This window comes from Rhipicephalus sanguineus, chromosome 1 (assembly GCF_013339695.2).
Source record: "Rhipicephalus sanguineus isolate Rsan-2018 chromosome 1, BIME_Rsan_1.4, whole genome shotgun sequence".
In the NCBI taxonomy this organism is placed as follows: Eukaryota; Metazoa; Arthropoda; class Arachnida; order Ixodida; family Ixodidae; genus Rhipicephalus; species Rhipicephalus sanguineus.
Window position 1 is genome coordinate 17540987 of NC_051176.1, and position 19261 is coordinate 17560247.

Here is a 19261-nt window from a genome sequence, read left to right on the forward strand (position 1 = left end):
CTCTAGTGCGTACTGCAGCCTCAGTGCGTCATTGGTATGCGCGGCGAATTCGCCTCGCGAGGAGGACGTGTACATTGTATAGGTTTTAGAAGGCTTCATGTAGAGCGGGACATTAACGTTCAACATCACACATGTCCTTTACAAACGTGTCCTAACATCTCCTAAACAACATATAATTTAAAAAAAGGATACCAAGAGCTAGACGGCTAGTGCGAATGCTTAAAGGGACACAAAGGCAAATAACAATTTATGTCAGAGTGACAGCTCAATGTATGACAACGTCTAAAACGGTAATATTATCAACAGCAGTGCCCTACTCACCGAGAAATTAAGCTATATGTATCACACGATGAGCGCCACGAATGGGACATTTTAGAAGTGATCCCGACGACGTATGAGAGTCTGCCTACAATAAATCACTAGTTATCAAACTAGCAGCAATAAAAAAAGAACTTTCCGTGCATCAAAAGACGTAATAAAATGCTGTTTGTTCGTTTCCGTTTGATTCATGGAAAAAAAATGTCACGCCAGGCCTGCGCTAAAACCGCAGCACAGTCACAGCGAAAGCTGGAAGAGCGGCGTTTCTAGAGCCCGTTGTAAGCTCTCTTGGGGCTACAATACAAGTACACTAGAAAGGTACCCACTACGCCATAAATCACAATTTTTGTCAAGTTAGGAAGCACCTACTAAGCCATTATTCGTCAGTCTGCGGAGAAGCGAGGCACCAGCTACACGTCTGTAAGGCATTATATGCACTTTTTTGACGCGAAGAATTATGGCTCAGCCCTTTGTAATGGGTTGGAAGCTTTAAACGGCCCACCAGTTATGTTTTTGCATTGGGTGACGCCCGGTCGCTATTTCCCTCTCCCGTCATGCTGTATAACATACGTTGACGTGGGAGAGAGACGGAGGGGCGAAGAACTTTACTGAGACCCCGAGGAAATGGATCATGCGCTTATGGGCTTCCTTGGCAACCAATACAAGTGCACTTGCGAGGAACCCACTACGCTATAAATCATTGTAATTTTACTGAGACCCCGAGGAAATGGATCATGCGCTTATGGGCTTCCTTGGCAACCAATACAAGTGCACTTGCGAGGAACCCACTACGCTATAAATCATTGTAATTTTTGAGAAGTAGGGCAGCAGGCACTGTGCCATTTTTCGTCATTCTACGGAGAGCATTGGTACCTGCTAAATGCATGTAAGGCATTATGCACACTTTGTTGATGCTGTGCCTGATGACGATGAAGATTTATGGCAGAACCCTTTGTAATGTGTCGGAAGCATTCAACAACATACTCGTTGCGCAATTCCCATTGTGTGACGCCTGGTTACAGAATTCGCGTTGTGCGACGCTTGGTGCTTATTTTACTCTTCTACCACGCTATATTAGATATGCTAATGTGGTTCTTCCCCGACATGAAGCCTGTATAGGACCTTTGTGCAAAGCAGTTTCAAGCACCGGCATGGCTCAGAGGTTGAATACTGGGCTGCCACGCAGAGGGCCGAGGTTCGACCCTCGTTCCATCATGGAATTATTTTCTTATTTCTTTTTTTTCTTATTTCGAGCGATACTAGTTACGGACACCGGCGGCGGCGGCGGGCAACTACGGCGCCAAAAACGGCCGGTGAAATGATCTCACAACAGATTTCGCTGTAAAAGAACCTCTGTGGCGTTGCCATGGGGAACGGCGCCCGTGGTTCAAAGGTTCCGTCTTCGCCGAACTGCGCTTCGCCCGGCGCCCTGCTTCGCTCACGCGGTCGCGTCTCAGTGGTAGTTTCCGTATCGCGTACTGCCGCGTGTGTTTTGCACGCTCGTGAAAGTCACTCTGACAGAAAGTTCGACAAAATCCCGCATGCATGTGATGTTGCCGGATGCCCGAATGGTGCACAACGCCAGTGCTGCAGCAAGGAAACCGATGTGTCTTTTCACTGGGTGCCGCGGAATGAGCCCTTACGCTCGAAGTGGCTTAGTCGCTGAATTGAAGCCCAGCGTCGCGAGCCAATGTCTCGCTGTCAAGTTCTCCGTCCTCATCCATTGCGGCGATTGCGGCAAGCTTCGATGGCTTCGATGGCCGTTGTTGCTGCTGTGGGTCCCGCTACTTTAGGTCTGCTGCTACTAGTGTCGGCGGCCGCGCAGTAAAGGCGGACAACGTTGGGCACGGCAGCAGTGACGTATGAAAGTCTGATTTCAGGCGGGTAGTTTGAAGTGCCCTAACGCGATGCGGACCACTAAAACGTGATTTTATTTCAAGATAAGCACTTCCTTGTCATAAAAGTAGCACTACGAGGTTTCTGTACCGCTAGTTCAACAATCAACGTCGACTTAATATTTGCCTTTAGTGTCCCTTTAAAGAGCGCCGCCTGGCAAGGGCGCGCTCTCTTTGCGAAGCGTCGTCTGCTACGCAGGAGTAAGGTAGGTGGCGCGATGCTCGAAAAGAGAGTGCGAAGGAGAGGAGAACGAGGAGGAACGCGAGCGGAGGAGGAAAGTGTCGCTACTTCACGAAGTTTCAGGGGCTTTAGGACAAACGGGTAGGTCATTCCGTACTCAAGCGGTCACAGTGGCCAGAGTCAAGAGTAGCAGTAATGCTACCGAGGACTTTGATTTGGAGCAATTTTTGAAGCAGCAGAATTTTCATTTTGGAGCACTTTCGAGAAGCAAAAATTTATATCTCGGAGCAGTTTGGAGCAGGTAATTTTGCATCTGGGAGCACTCTGGAGCAGCTGATTTCACATCCTGGAGTACACTGGAGAAGCAAATTGCATTTACATGAAAGCACCTGAATAATTATTACGGGGCTCTTATGAAGAGCATAAATATTTTGATTCATTGCAAATCTCATGGAGAAAATGAACCTAGGAGCACTCCTTATTTCACTGAACAATGTACAAATAAGGGCGTGTCAGGTGTTCTAGAATAACCTCTTGAGCAATTATTTTCGACACCAGCAAATAAGCAGTGTACTGGGTCAATAAAATTGTACTTTATGAAATAGCACTCTAAATATATCTATGGGGTTATCAGCAGACGTGGTATACAAACGCCGCGACGTACAACAGTGCCTCAATAATAAAGACGGCAGGAAGTGGAAGATGGAAGCTTGCGATGAAAAAAATCCGTAAACATGGGGTGGGTGCTCGAGCCAATGTTTAGACAAGTGCACATGTCTTCTTCAATGCTGGTTCTTCAAGGCTGGAACTACCAGCCTTGAAGAAGACAAGTCCACTTGTCAAAACGTCGGCTCGAGCACCCACCCCCTACTTACGGATTTTTTCATCAATAATAAGGAGTCACATTGCCTAATGCATTAACCTAACATTATGAAACCGTTAAGCGCACAAAGACGGGAACAAGAAGACGACACACAGAGCGCTACTTCCAACTGATGTTTATTGCAACACAAAAACGCCATATATGTAGTCTCTTCACTCAGAAATGGCTACTGCGCATATTTGAGAGCTGAGCCATATCTGATCTTCATCATTAACCTAAGACGACTCCAAGGCGAAAGCCTGGTACTTTTTCTTCTCGATCGATTGCATTGCGGGGCGCAACATGACGTCAATTAGCTAGCCTCAGAAAGCCTCAGAAAGTCCTCTGACACTCCCTTTCCTCTCTCTCTGAGACCTCTCTATTCTGGAGCAAGAGCATACTCGCAGTGCTTCCAGACTATCGCTCGCGCATGCGCTGGGTAGCGTTTTAAGTCGAGCTTCCGCGAAAGTGGCCGACGGGGGATTCTTCATTTACAGCGAAGCGGTGTAAACCAGGGCATCATTCCGTTTGTGTGCCGAAAACCCCCTCTAGAGAGCAGTGCAAGAAATAATGACTATCGTACGTTAACAGCCTGGCTGTCAACAACTTGGCCTTACATACCAACCCGGCCGTTGCAATGTTACCTCTGTGCAGCGCGCTAAACGGCTTCACTAGTCATCCACTCACAGAGGGGAATGGCTCCTCAATTTTTTTCTTGCGATAGCAATTATATGGACACACATAACGGGTTTTTGCCGTCGCCGTCACCGTCACTTCCCGTATAAAGTCCAAAATTGATAACATTACCCCGCGAACCACATGTTCTATCCGGGAGCAAAATCTCGCGAGCTCTGGTGACGAAAGCGGCTGAATTGTATATAAAACGAGCCTTCGGAGAACCGATGCCTTCGGAGCCGATGTTCTCCGCCTTCGGAGAACATCGGGGCGTGCATGAGCGGGACTATTTCTTTAGTCGCAGAGGCGATCGGTTGCCGCGCTTCGGTCATCTGGGCGGGGCCTCTCCTGTCTCCTTAAGTTGTATCCGACTATAGTTCACCATATATCGCATGTTTGCCATGCACGCATGGCAAACATGCGATATATGGTGAACCTGCAAACCAACACGCGCAATCTGCTATATACCATGGTAATGAAACGCATAATCTGGTATATACAATGCATGACCTGTCTTTTATGTTCACCACGCGCTCGTGTCATGTCATACCAATTTTGGTATATATCCAGATAACAAAACGGTCGGAAGCGCACCGTGACAGTGTCATGTAAATCATATCGTACATGACATGCATAGAGAGAGAGAGAGAGAGAGAGAGAGAAGGAATGTAGGAAAGGCAGGGAGGTTAACTAGACAATGCGTCCAGTTTGCTACCCTACACATGGGGAGGGGGAATAGGGGAGTAAAAGAGAGAGAGAGAAGGATAGACACATGTCACATCACACACACAGTGCCGAGTTTCACAGGCGGTCGCTCAATAGGGTTCTTTTCAAGTACCGCAGTAGGGCTCGTGTGGCTTTCTGGGCTGATATGCTGCGCGACCAGGCTCCTAAGATCTTTGCTTCATTAAAGGGACGGTCATCCAGTCTATCCAAGGCACGCTGGAGAGTCCGGCGATCTTCATCAAATTGGGCACAGTGGCACAAGAGATATTGAGTAGTCTCTATACAATTGCAGCTTTCGCACATGGATGAATCGGCCATGCCAATGCGATGGCTGAATGAGTTAGTAAACGCTACACCGATCCACAACCGGCACAGCATTGTAGCGCCACGTGGAGAAATCTTGGATGGCAGTTGTAGCTGGAGTAATGATTCAAGGTTCTTAGGGCGAGGATTGGAGTTAAGCGGAGAATTCCAGTGCGCAAGCGTGGTATTATGCGCGATGCGACGAAGTTCTCTAGCTGCATCTACTCTTGACAAGGGTATGAACAGTGTGGGCGCTCCATCGTGGGCACATCGGGCAGCGTCGTCAGCGAGGTGGTTACCACTGATGCCACAGGACCTGTCAGTTATGTTCTTCATACAGTCACATCGCGCAATATCAATTTTGGTGTATATCAAATGAGCGAAATGGCCGCGAGTGCTCCATAAGTATGGCATGTAAATCATGCCATACATGACATGCATGTCATGGTTTTCATGTTACCACCTGTCACTTATGTTCGTCATACAGTCCCATCTCGCAATACCAATATTGGTGTACATCAAGCGAGCGAAACGGCCGCGAGTGCACTATGAGCGTGGCATGTAAATAATGCCATACATGACATGCATGTCATGGTTTTCATGTTAGCACCTGTCACTTATGTTCGTCATACAGTAGCGTCGCGCAATACCAATTTTCGTGTATATCAAGCTAGCGAAACGGCCGCGAGTGCACCATGAGCATGGCATGTAAATCATGACATGTATGTCATGGTTTCATGTTACTTCCTGTTATTCATGTTCTTCATGCAGTCGCATCGCGCAATGCCAATTTTGGTGCATATCAATCTAGCAAAACGGCCGCGTGTGCGCCATGAGCGAGGCATGTAAATCATGTCGTACATGACATGCATGTCATGATTTTCATGTTACCACTTGTCAGTTATGTTCGTCATACAGAACTGTCTCGTTACACGAGTTTTCGTATATATCTATTCATAGCCCCGAGACTGCATGTCATGTAAATCATGCTGCACATGACATGCGTGTTGCACGTTAGGACCTGTCATTAGGTTCGTCATGGACTCTTATCACGCCATACCAATTTTGGTATATATGAAATTAACGGAACGGCCGAAAGAGTCCCAAGGCCGTGGAATCTAAATAATGCTGTTCATGACAGCATGTCATGATTTTCATGTTATGACCTGTCATTTATGTTCGTAATACGGTCGTGTTATGCCATATCAATTTTGGTATACATCCGATTAACGAAAGGCCAGGAGAGCACAAAGTCGTAGGCGGCTAGATAGATAGATAGATACGCTCAAAGTCGCAGAAGTTCGCTAAGAAATGCTTCGCATTTAAAAATATTTGAGGAAAAGTGTCAACCCGTTCCCACGGTTCACGTGCTCTTCCATGGACGCGAAGCAAGGAAAATCGATATTGTTCGATATCTTTATTGCTAGCGTTCCCAGATTTCATTCCGTGATGTCCAGAAACAGAAGTGACAGACATCAGCAGCACGCGTGTTGCTATTAGGAAACATTAATAAAACGCTATTGATCCCGGAAAGCGCTCGCCCTGTGCACTGTGTTCTTTCTTCTCTTCTTAGTGTTCCTTTATTTTCCACTTTTGCACTAAAAGATGTCGTCTGTGTAACATAACTTTAATTACGTGCCGTGCGACGCTTGTAACGAGCGATCGGCAGTGCTTCTGAAACGGGCGACGTCCGCCGATGAATCGCCGCCACACTGTCTCACTACCGATTGGCTTAGACGTCACGAGCCTTTGCGCAGAACGCGGTTTGCCGTCGAGCGGCCTTGCACAACAGCAGCTGCGTCGGATGATATGTGATGTTTTATGGCGCAAGGGCCAATTAACGGCCAAAGAGCGCGAGGTCTTGGGACAAAATGATGTGAGCAATGATTATGGTAAGTGGCTTATTCCACGCCCTCAAGGCGAGTAGAAAGATATATCTAATAAAATCATGGGAGTGACATGAAATGTGTGAACATATCTATATACGTATATACACAATGAAATTATGCAATGGCGTACGGAGTCAATAGCACTTGTGCCTCCTCAAGTCCTTTGTGTCCAAAGGCCTGGAGGCAACTGCTTTTCTTTGAGAGAACTACTGCCGCAGCGGCCTCTGTTGAGAAGCCGTGCTGTGGCTGCCTGGGAATATAACATTAAAACTATGTACATCTTTGAGGAAACCAAGGAGTGAATCATATTTAAAAACAGGTTCGTTGCCTATGAACAATGAGGGATGGAGTGGGAGATGTCGGCGGTATGATGGAAAATGCTTTTCTCTGATAGCATCAAGATGGGTGCATTGAAGGAGGATGTGCAGTACAGTAAGTGGCGCGTCGCATTTCTCACACATGGGTGGGTCACCGCCGGACAAAAGGTGTGCGTGTGTACTGTGTGTGTGTCCTATTCTTATTCTACAAAGTATAACTTCTGTATAGCGGGACTTTGACACCGGTGACCAGTCGCCAAGACGCGGCTTGATGACATGCAATTTACTTTTGGTTCCTCTATCCCACAAGCGCTGCCAGTGCGCCTGCCCTTAATGATTCCTTTATAACGGGCTTAAGGTCCAATGCAGGGACTGCAACAGATGTACTGGCAGCGCTTTCTTGGATGGATGCAGCTAGTTTGTCTGCCAAGACAATCCCTCTTATTTCACGGTGTCCTGGGACCCAGCACAAAACAACATGCTGTTCCAGTGTGTAAGCGGTGCATAGCAGCGAATACAGCGAGACGATGATGGGGTTTTTGTGTTTCTTGAGGGTTTTCAATGCCTTTACAACGCTTAATGAATCTGTGTATATGACTGAATTTCGCAGTTGAAATTGCTTAATGTGTAACGGCAGCATATATCGCATAGACTTCTGCGGTGAAAATACTTGTATTAGGGTGCAGAACGCCGGCATCGGAGAATGATGTGCCGACTGACGCATAAGACACACCAGTGTGAGATTTTGAAGCATCTGTAAAGTATTCAGGGCAAGAATGTTTGTGCTGTAGTGCAAGAAAATACGTGTGGATGTGTGCAAGTGGTGCGTGTTTAGAAACCTCTACAAAGGATAGCTCACAGTCGATAGTCTGCACTGCCACGGTGGAAGCTCCCTTGCAGGAGGCATCACGTTGTGTTCAAGAAGTGGAACACCCATCACCCATTTCCTTTGCCAAGCCTCTCACACGCAGAGAGTAGGGCTGTCTCACTCGAGGATGGTTATAAAAGAGGGTAAAGCTGGACAAATCATTTAAGGTAGGGTGTGCGGGGTGTTCATTGTTCGAATTAACTTTTAAAAAATACATGAATGATAGGTATGACCTCTGCAAATGAAGTGGCCACTCGTTAGATTCCACATACAGGCTTTCTACAGGGCTCGTCCTGAAGGCACCTGTAGAGAGGCGAATGCCTAAATGATGGGCAGGGTCGAGCATCTTTAGGACGCTTTGTGAAGCAGACTGATACGTTATGGCTCCGTAGTCCAGACGCGTGCGTACAAGACTCTTGTAAAGATTCAAAATACACTTTTTGTCACTACCCCACGTAGTGTGTGACAACAGTTTTAAGAGGTTCATTTTTTTCAAGCACTTCTTTTTCAGATGTTTTATATGTGGCACGAAGGTTAGTTTTGAATCAAGAATTAAGCCTAAAAATTTATGTTCTCTATTTACTGGTAAACGCTCACTCTGCAGATCAATACTGGGATCGGCGTGTACGCCTCTTTTCCTAGAAAAAAGCACGCAGGTGCTTTTTTGTTCATTGAGACTGAACCACTTCTCGTCTGCCCATTTGACCACCTTGTTCAAGCCGAGCTGTACCTGCCGCTCACAGATTGCGAGATTGCAAAGACTTAAAACCTATCTTTATATCATCCACATGCGTGCAATAGAACATGTTACGTGGGATGCAAAGACGCAAAGAATTCATTTTTAAAATAAAAAGAGTGCAGATAAGCACTCGATCCTGTGGTACTCCTGTTTCTTGTACAAACAGATCCGATAAAACGTTTCCCACTCGGACACGAAATGTGCGGTTTGACAGATAGCTCTATGATCTTCAACATTCTACCTCGTATGCCTAAGTGTGAAAGGTCTGTCAGTATTCCAAACCACCATGTTGTATCGTAGGCCTTTTCCATATCAAGGAACAGCGAGAGAAAGAATTGCTTATGGAGGAATGCATCGCGAATTGCTGCCTTGATACGTATTAAATGGTCAGTTGTAGATCGTCCCTCTCAAAAACCACACTGGTATGGATCGAGAAAATTGTTGGATTCTAGAAAATGTAGCAGCCGCCTGTTTATCATCTTTTCGAATACTTTACAGAGACAACTGGTTAGGGCTATAGGCCTGTAACTCGTAACCAGAGATGGGTACTTATCCTGTTTCAGGATGGGAATTACGATGGGCTGTTTCCAAGCTGAGGGCATCTCGCCGGAAAACCATATAGAGTTATACAGGCTGAGCAGAGTTTTCTGTGTCTGATGGGGTTTAGCATCTCATACAGTATTCGGTCAGAGCCAGGTGCAGCATTGTTGCGAAAATTCAACGACGCCTGCAGCTCTGCTAGGCAGAATGGTCTGTTATAGGGTTCGTCTGTTGTGGATTTGCGTTCAAGCTTTAGCCCCTCAATGCTTCCTTTGTGCCTTTTAAAAGTTTCCGAATAGTGAGACGAGCTGGAAACATTCGAAATGTGCACCGAGGGAGTTGGCTTGGTCTTCCAGGGTGTCGCCCTGTATGTTTACTAAAGGAAGTGAGAATGTATGTTGCCCTCTTATTCTATTAACCCGGTTCCAGGCTCTACCTACGTCGGTGTAGGAGTTTATTCCTGATAGAAACTTGCGCCAGCTTTCTCTCCTAGCCTGTTGACGTGTTCTCCTCCCTTCGGATTTTGCTTGCTACTAGATTTTCAGCTGTGGGGGCGTCACGCAATAGCGTCCACGCCTTGTTCTGTTTCCTCCGAGCCTTGCGGCACTCGTCGTATCACCAGGGGACACGATGTTTGCCTGAGGCCCTGGCTATTTCCGGTATACATTGAGTGGCAGCGTTAATTATAAAAGGAGTAAAATAGTCAACAGCACTGTCTATACTAAAAGAAGACATGTCCGCCCACGAGATATTAGTAAGCTTATGGAACTTCTCCCAATCTGCTCTGTCAAGCTTCCACCGAGGAGCCTCGGATGGATATTCATTTGCTCTTTGTGTTTTGAGGAATACTGGGACGTGGTCACTACCATAAGGGTTTTTAACCACTTCCCAGTTAAAATCTAGTAAAATAGAGGGAGAAATGATGCTTAGATCGATGGATGAATAAGTTTTGTTCGCGAGGCTAAAAAGCGTGGGTTCTTTCTTGTTTAGTAGACATGCGCCCGTGGAAAAGAGAAAATTCTCAACGAGGCGGCCTCGCGCGTCGGTGCGAGAGTCGCCCCACAGGCTGCTATGGCCATTAAAATCGCCTAGAACAAGGTAAGGCTCGGGAAACTCGTCTATAAAAGATTCAAATTCATGTTTGTGTAGCTGGCACTGTGGGTGTATGTATATTGAGCAGACCGTCATGAGTTTGTAGGCAATAATAGCTCGAACGGCTACTGCCTCCAGGGCCGTTCGGAGTGCAAAATGCTGGCATGCTACATTTCCGTCCAGTATGATGCATGTGCATCCTGGCGGTCTTTCCGAAAAACAACATACTGCCGGAGGAAATTTGTGTGTCTGGGATGTAAGTGTGTCTCCTGTAGACAGAGCACTTTTGGACACAATTTACGAAGGAGTTCCTGTATTTCGTCTAGGTTGTGTATTAGTCCTATGACGTTCCATTGTAATATTGTGTCCATGTTGAAAGTGCACTTGTGCTGTGCGTTGTAAATGGTGGAAGTGACTTATTTCACAGAGCCTTTTTCAGGCCCTGTTATTAGGGTTTTGTCTTTTTTGGAGCGCTCGAGGGGTTTTCGCCGCTCCTTTGGCGCTGCCTGCGCCTTTCCACTTGGAGTTGTGTCCATTGCCTCGTGCGAGGCATCGGACAGGCGTTCTAGCGAGCGGTGTGCGCGCAGTGTTGGCTTTGCCTTCAAAGACAAAGCCTTTGGTTCGACCAGCCTGGAGGTCGAAGGGAGCTCCTTGACCTCCGAGGTGCCATGGTTGGAAGAGGCCTCTGGCATGGCCATGTTCGAGGAAGGCTGGGCAGCCTTGGCTGCTCCCACCGTGCGGGCCGACGGCGGTAACCTCGGCACGCTACGCGTGGCTTCGGCAGCCGCCTGATGCCGTTGTGGGGCTGCCCCCCGTTGCACCACTTCGGCGAAAGATGTTTTCCCGGCAAAGTGCGGCGAGACACGTTGTCTTGCCTCACGGAAACTGATATTGTGCGTGACATTGATGGTTAGAATTTCTTTTTCTTTATTCCACGCAGCGCAAGATTTGGAATAAGCCGGGTGGTCACCGTCGCAGTTGGCGCAGTGTACCTCGGCCTTGCAATCATCATCGATAGAGTGTCCCGTCGTGCCACATTTTGCACAGGTTAGCTGCCCTCGGCAACTCTGGGAAGCATGTCCGAAACGTTCACACTTGAAGCAGCGTCGCGGGTTAGTTATATATGGTCTCACGTGTAGTTTGAGGTAGCCGGTTTCAATTTCATGCGGTAGAGTGCCTGAGGTGAATGTTAGGATTATGTGCCGGGTTGGTAACTCTGTTTTAACGTCAGATTTTGATGCGCTGGACTTGTACGACGTTCTGACCTTTCCATCCAGTAAGGAGTTTCTCGTCTGTTAGATCCATTAGGTCGTCATCTGACACGACACCCTTGACGGTATTCATCGTTCGGTGAGCAGTGACGGTTATGGGTTTGTCCCCGAATGCTAAGAAGTTTGTTAATTTTTCATACTGTGTCTTGTCATTTACCACCAGGATGTCCCCACTGGCCATCTTGGTGGCCTTATAGCCACTTCCGATGATCTCTGTGAGACACCTGGACACAAGGAATGGTGAGATATTGCGGGCTTTCTTGTCTGGGTTCTCGCAATGAATGACGTGGTACTTTGGGAACGGGTCTTGCATTTTCGAAAGAAAGTGCGTGTTTGCATCGGTACGCCCCCTTTTAGAGGGGCGATCAAAAGAGAAGGGGTTTGGTGATCTCATGCAAAAATGTGGTTTTTTCGGCAACGACGCCTACCGCCCACCACGGAGCCCAACAAGGGGACGTGGCAGATCATGATGTAAAAAGGTCTGCACAACGCCAGTAGTACGCAGTCACTATAACCTAATATATCTATCCAAGGTTAGACATGTACACCAGGTTAACCCTTGCCGCCGAGAAGGGTGGAAGTAGAAGGAAGCGAGGAGAGGACAGGAAAGGCTGAAAGCAAGAGAGACAGACGAAGATGTGGGTAGAGAGAGATAGGAAAAGGCGACTGCCGATTTCCCATGGGTGGGTCAGCCCAGGGGTGCCGTCTACGTGAAGCCGGGGCCAAAGGGGTGTGTTGCCTCTGCCGGGAGGCCTTAAAGGTCCAATCACCCGGCGTCGGCTCAACCCCCAGGAGCCCCTTATCCTCGGACACCGCAATGCTACGCACGGCTAGGCGTGGGAGGGGGTCGAAACCCCCCCCCGTCAGCTCGGGTCCGTGGTGTCGCTACACACCAAATGCCTGCTTGCGCAGACGCCCCTGCGGAGACAGCTGCGTCGGCATCGTGTACGGCATCGTGGATTACTCGGGACGTACGCGCGAGCGCTGTTTATTCAGCGGCATAATTCTTGGTCCGTGGTTGCAACTTTGGCGGCCCCAAGGTCAAGCCGCACATGTTTTGACGCGCCGGCGGTGCGATTGCCGGGGATAGACGCCCCCAAACCCGATACTCTGACGCAGTTGGCACAATTTCCGGCGATATTATCAGGATGGCGCAGTAAATCCAATTTGGCGCACTTTGGCGCAGGTGGCGCAGGAGTGGAACCACTGGAGGAGAAAAAAAAACCCCGTCATATTCGACTTAGTCATACACAAAATAATAAAAGCGTCAAAATTTCGGTAAAAGTAGCATGTTATAAAGCAGAGCGCGTAGGCTTGTTATCTAGGAGGAAGTAGTCTAGCCCATTGGTAAGGCACTCTGGTACTGTGCATGATGTCTTAGGTTAAAAAACTCGCGAATCCTAAGTGCTCGAATTAACTCTGTTACTTATACATGAATAGAGATTACCGAGGCGAAAATAAAAAGCATGGCGAATGGAATGGAGGTGCTTCCATTGTGAAGGGGAAGGAAAACGGTTACAGACAGTGCAATAACTTTCCCTCAGTGGAGGACACCACAACCGCACTTTATTGGGCACGAGGACATACCGTGGCGCCACTGCGCGGAGGCATCGCTGTGACGTGCAAGGTTGGATTGCGCCGCCAGCCGTCTCCCACACAGCCCGCAGTCGCCTTCCCACCTCCTTTATTATTATTCTCGTCGCACTTCCCTTCGGGGAAATCAGTAAAATACTGCGGCGGCTTCGTCAGTGACTATGCGAAGTGCTAAATGCCTGCTCTGAAAAAAACGTTGCGCTCCTCATAATGCGTTAGACAACGCCCTAACTGCCGACGTCGTCTGCTACGGCCGCCTACATGGAAGCCACTAGGGCCGAGCGCGCTGCTTTTGTAGAAGGTTACCAACCACCTTGTGTCCAATTGAAGCATCAAATGGGCTTTACTGCACGCTTGAGGCTAATACACCTGTTTTTGCTCCAAGAAATGCATGCAGCCATACAACTTCATCGATTCTGTGTGAGCATCTAAAAACGGGCCATGGTTGACACGACCAGCATGTGCGCATTTACGTTACTGTTTAGTACACAAAACCTCTATGAAGCGTTACGCAAGCGGATTCTCCGTTTTGTGGAAAGCAACTAAGCAAGCTTAGAGCTGCATGCAGCCGCAACGTTCCTGATATGACTGGAGGCAAACGCAAGAGGGCCATGCGCGTGCGCGTGCCACATTAGGAGTTGTAGCTACATTTCACATGAGCACAGATTTCTGTGCGGCAATATCTTAATATTTACCTGCTGCTCCTTTTTGCGCAAATTTTCTACGGTTGTCACCCGGTGCACTTTCGAAAAATCGCCATCGAGGCACATAGGGATGTAAATTTTCGACGACTGACTCGGTTTCCAGCTTCTACAAAGGGGTCAATCGCGATCGGAAAATACGGTCCCGATAGGGCATGATTACGATAGCAAATGCACCATGTGCCAGCCGGCTGTATTACTTCGCGCACTTCAATGAGTATGCTGAGAGGTGTTGCTTACCGTAGTCTAAATGGCAATTTTATGTTTCAGTGAAAATACCAGCGTCCAGCCATTACAGCTTCATTGATAAGCAGTATGGCACTTCGCTGCTGCTGTTAGAACGTGAATCAGTGTCACACGAGGACGATTAAAATGGACACCCGAGGAGGGGGCACGCAGACTGGGGTGGAAGTTTCGTCGGCGAGACAGGTAACTGTCAGCAAAGATTCAAGCAGCGCATGTGTGATGTAAGAAGGTTTCATGGAACAGCAATGGCCAAGCACGCAGAAGCAACTGGCCACGAAAGAGACTTAGATAGGACAAGAATAGTGGAGATGAAATAACTGGACTTCTCAGCTTTATCTTGAATCTCTGACAATCCGGATAACGGCGCACACGCTTAACCGCAATGACGGCAGCTTCCTTCACGTGTACGCATGCTGCTATGTTGTATTTTAAAACATACATAACCGGACTGTTTGCGCATTCATTTTTGGTTGCGAACAAGGCTTCCGTGCGGGAGCAGAAACGTCTTGCTTTTATGTGAACATGCGTGGTCGGTGTCCATTTCAACCCCATGGGCTTTAAGTCACAGTAAAAGAAAGACAGGTGACAGCGGTAGCAGGGTAGGGGTAAAAGTTAAAGCTCACGGTTGGCTCCGTCACGTACGTAGCGCACTGTTTTACGGAGCAAAAAAGTACCATGCCGCCGATAACTTTTACTGCACTTTTCCGGATTGTGCAGTCTCCAGGGATCCGCACACATGAAGTAAAAGCAAAACAACGCTGTTCAAAAGGGGAAAACGCCATGAAACCATGTTTAAAAACAACGCATTCAACCGTCCATTTCCCTTCGCCCGAGCGAGGCGAGATCACGTGATCGAACCCTCAGCTTCCCTCGGATTGCAGCGCCCGCGCCTCCAGAGGTGGGCCTGGCGCCCAATAGGAACGCGCGCGCAACATGGGCTTCCAAGAGCGAGTGGCGTGGTGTTGCCGTGATGCCCTCTCCTCTCACGCAACAGCTGATGCACCAGAAAGTGTTCTCTTTTGCCCGCTCTCCTCTGTCGAGGTGCGCACGTGACGTGGCATCGCCGCCAATGAGTATTTAGGCGCTGTCTCGCTGCTATACATGCCGACTTTCTTGCTGAGTGGGCGATTTGATGCTTTCCTATCAACAAGCACCAACCGAATCGTTCGAAATTTTACATTCATGAGGTACCAACGAAGCTCTCGTCTTACCCTGGGGCAGGAAGGGCAACGGCACTAGGGCGAGTGCTGCAAGCAGCAGGAACAATGCCTGAGAACGGCGACGGCTCCATTTTCGGGCCACCCACAGCCCCAGCAGTGCGGCCGGGATCTCGCCAGCCGACGAGATGGCGTAGTTGAGGTACGGGTTGCCAGGCACACTCGTCGAGGCGAACACCAAGTTGTAGTATACAAACGAGCCCATGAACCTGCGATAAGCAGCCCGAAAGCACCCCTGTAGGGTGTTTGTTTCAGACAATACAGATTTTAAAAAAAATCCTACGATAGTCACGCTCCTGTCGTTTTCCCACATGAACTCTATGTCGAGGCGGAAATACTTTGCCGTAGCTAAAATTGCATTACGAGACTAATTAAGAAAAACTCGTTATTTACTTTTAATATTGACTTGAGAGCAGTTGTTTATATTAGATTTCTTCCACTATTTTTATATATAGATCGTCGACGCCCTGATTCCGCATTGCCTGTATGGCTGCTGATATCTCGACCGAATACGGTCGAGATATACGGCCTGCTCGTACTCTATGAAGGCTATATATAGGGGTTGGTTATATGCTGCGCATTTCTCTATCACCTGATTGATAGTGTGAATATGGGTCTATTGTCGAGTCGACTGCACACAATTCTGCTTCGTCTTTTGGTTGATTGAATTATAAGGTGGTCTTACTTCATTAGCTATTATCTTTGTAAATAGCTTGTAGACAACGGAGAGTAAGCTGATCGGCCTGTAATTTTTCAAGTCCTTGACGTCGCCTTTCTTATGAATTAAGATGACTTTAGCAATCTTCCAAGATTCTGGTCACCGTCAAGAGACACTTCGTATACAGGGTGGCCAGTTTTTCTAACATAATCTGGCCAACGTCTTTCAGGATATCTGATGCTACCTGATCCTCACCAGCGACTTTGCCTCTTTGCATTCTCTCCAAGGCCTTCTTTACTTCTGTCGTTACTGGTGGAATGTCCGATACCTCTGGGTGACTACGGCTTCTTACATTAACGTCCTGGTTGTCCCGGCTAGTGTACAGATCTCTGTAAAACTCCTTAGCGGCTTTAACAACCCTGTTCATATTAGTAGTGACGTTGCCTTCCCTGTCCATTAGTGCATCCATCTGATTTTGCGTGTGCCCAGTTTTCTCTTCACCGCTTTGAGGCCTTCGTCCGTTCTTTAGAGCATGTTCTATTCTCTCTATATTATATCTTCTTCCACAGCCGCCACTGTCCTCCATAATGAATGCGACAAAATTCCGATAAAGAAGGGTGTAAAGAAAGGTTTTCAGGGCCCTAGATTGGGAAGAGTTAGGGGAACGAGTTATTGGAGAGTACCTAAATGCATGGGCGTCCGGAGGGGGGTGCAAGGGGGGCAGCTGCCCCTCCCTGGAATTGTGGATAATATTTTTCTATGCGGTAGCAATGAGCTACACAGCTTGATTAGCACACTCAGGTCCCGGCCTTCTCTATTTTCAACCAATTTCGCACACTGCACACTACTGACTAATCTTGCAGGTCATGTCGCGGCAGTGAAAGCTGCCAGTGCTGGATCTCAACCCCCCCACCCCCTGCAATAAGTTCTGCGGACGCCCTTGCCTAAGTGACGTGCAATTCGCTGATGACATTGCATTGGATGAATTGCAACTGATGATTACTGAATTGGACAAGGAAAGCAGAACAGTAGGTCTGAAAATAAGTGTGCATAAAACAAAGGAAAGTGCAATAGTCTCTGAAGAGAACAGCGCTTTGAAATAGGTAGCGAGGAACTGGAAGTGGTAAAGGAATACGTCTATTTTGGACAGGTAACGATCGCTGAGCCGAATCATGAGACTTAACTGGAAGAATAAACGCACGTTCACACCGAACGCGGGGCACGCAAGCGGGCAAGCGGATTTTCAAAGCAGAGAGGCAGCGAGGGAGCGCGGCTGTTCAGAGCGGCCGCGGGGGAGCAGCAATTCACGGTGGACGTGTCGCCATCTTGCGGCACTACGCGATACTGCGCGCGCGCGTCTCGGGCCCTTACTGGCTGCGGCCAAAGAGGCCAACTTTTTCTCGCGGAGAAAATCGGTCTGGGAGCGATCCTGGCAGCGTATATCCGAAATATATCCCCTAGGATGGCTGGGACCCATACTGCGCCGCTATTGGCTGGAGATGGTCACGTGACCTACGCGCGCTTCCGGTATTTTTTTTTTTGTTTTTGTTTGTTTTCAAGCAACATGGCGGCGCCCATGTTCGCGTTTGTTTTGCGCTGAAGCGGTGCCCGCCGCCGTAGAGATGACGCCGAAATGTTTGAGCCTTTCGCTGACAAGCGCCCACACGCGGTTCGTTTTACGATGGACGCAGTGGTGATCAACATTAATCCAGGAGCGTGTACACGGCGTCGCCCCCTTTGGCGTGCTTTATAACGCGATCGTGTGTTATTTCTCGTGGGGTTTCTCCCTCATTTGCCACTGGATACCTACGCATGTGGGTATTGATGACAATGAAGACGCCGATCACCTAGCTTCAAGTTGTGCCCACATCGAATGTGACTTGAACAGGCTAGTAGCATAGCGCGGGAAGACACACGCACAAAGAAGAGGTACGAGACGAGCACAAGCGCTAACTTTCAACAACGAAAATTTTGTTTTCAGGATCGGTCATATATACACACACATGAAATCACGCGACCGTAGTGAGATATTTTCTCACTACGGTCGCGTGATTTCATGTGTGCGACCGTAGTGAGATATTTTCTCACTACGGTCGCGTGATTTCATGTGTGTGTATATATGACCGATCCTGAAAATAAAATTTTCGTTGTTGAAAGTTCGCGCTTGTGTTCGTCTCGTACCTCTTCTTTATCCGTGTGTCTTCCCGCGCTATGCTACTAGCCTGTTCAAGATGAACCAACAAGCCCATATTGGTACCCTAGTCGAATGTGACTGCCAGGAAATTTCATGCCTGTTTGACAACGCTCGTCTGTTGATCCGCTGACATCTTCTGAAGCAGCACCCTGACTAGCGTGTAGCAAGCGGATTGTTCCCCGTATTCGTGGTCGTGGATTGCCTCGTCGTGACAGAGCCCTCTTATCTCTCTGTAGGCTCTGTATCAGTGCGTGGGATATTATTCCGTCAAGAACGTGTAGACAGTCCGTCATGTGGGTCATGTGAGACACTAGAGCACAGTTTTTAGTGTCCCGCATTCGTTATGCAGCGAGCACTGCTTATTTGTGTTTATATCTGTGTTATTTGTTTTTTTCCTTCTCTCTTTCCCCCCTATCTTCATTTCCTCTGCTCCCCCTGCCCGTTCAAGGAGCAGGCAGGCGTTGTGCCCCTTTAGGTGGCAGTTGTCAGCCTGTACGCTCTCTGTTTCCTCTGTGTCTGTTTATGTACATGTCAGCAGGCAATGCATCCATCACAGTGAATCGGACATGCAGAACCAAGTAGTAATGTCAATTGACTGTCCATCAGGGCCCAAATATCGAAACCAAAAAGGACATACATTGAAATGAAGGATGGTTAACAACCTAATGACACGATCAGAAAAAAAAACTGAGCACGAACAGAAGAAAGCAGAAGTCGATCCAAGAAATGATGTACTTGGAGAATATACCTATATTTTGCAAACTCTCAACGTGGTACATAATAGTAGGAACATGTTTACTGTAAGAAATATGCAAAGACAAAATATACAGCACCCCTAAAACTACCCCCCACCCCCTGCCCTCCAGTAATTACTCCAGTAAATGGATGCACATACCACTTGGATATGCAGTACAGAAATAACGACATATGTAGTGAAATTGGAGCACAGGCTCTTCTTTATTAATGTTATGTTCAA

At 48.0% G+C, this 19261-nt stretch overlaps 1 protein-coding gene across 1 annotated transcript in view; it reads right to left on the bottom strand.

Annotated features, from left to right (window-relative positions):
- The window catches only part of LOC119389737 (organic cation transporter protein-like), a 282311-nt gene that overhangs the window by 190301 nt on the left and 72749 nt on the right, over positions 1–19261 (bottom strand). Inside the window, exon 3 of the mRNA XM_037657112.1 lies at positions 15428–15642. Within this exon, the coding sequence (XP_037513040.1) occupies positions 15428–15642 (215 nt within the window). The remainder of the gene's footprint in view (positions 1–15427; positions 15643–19261) is intronic.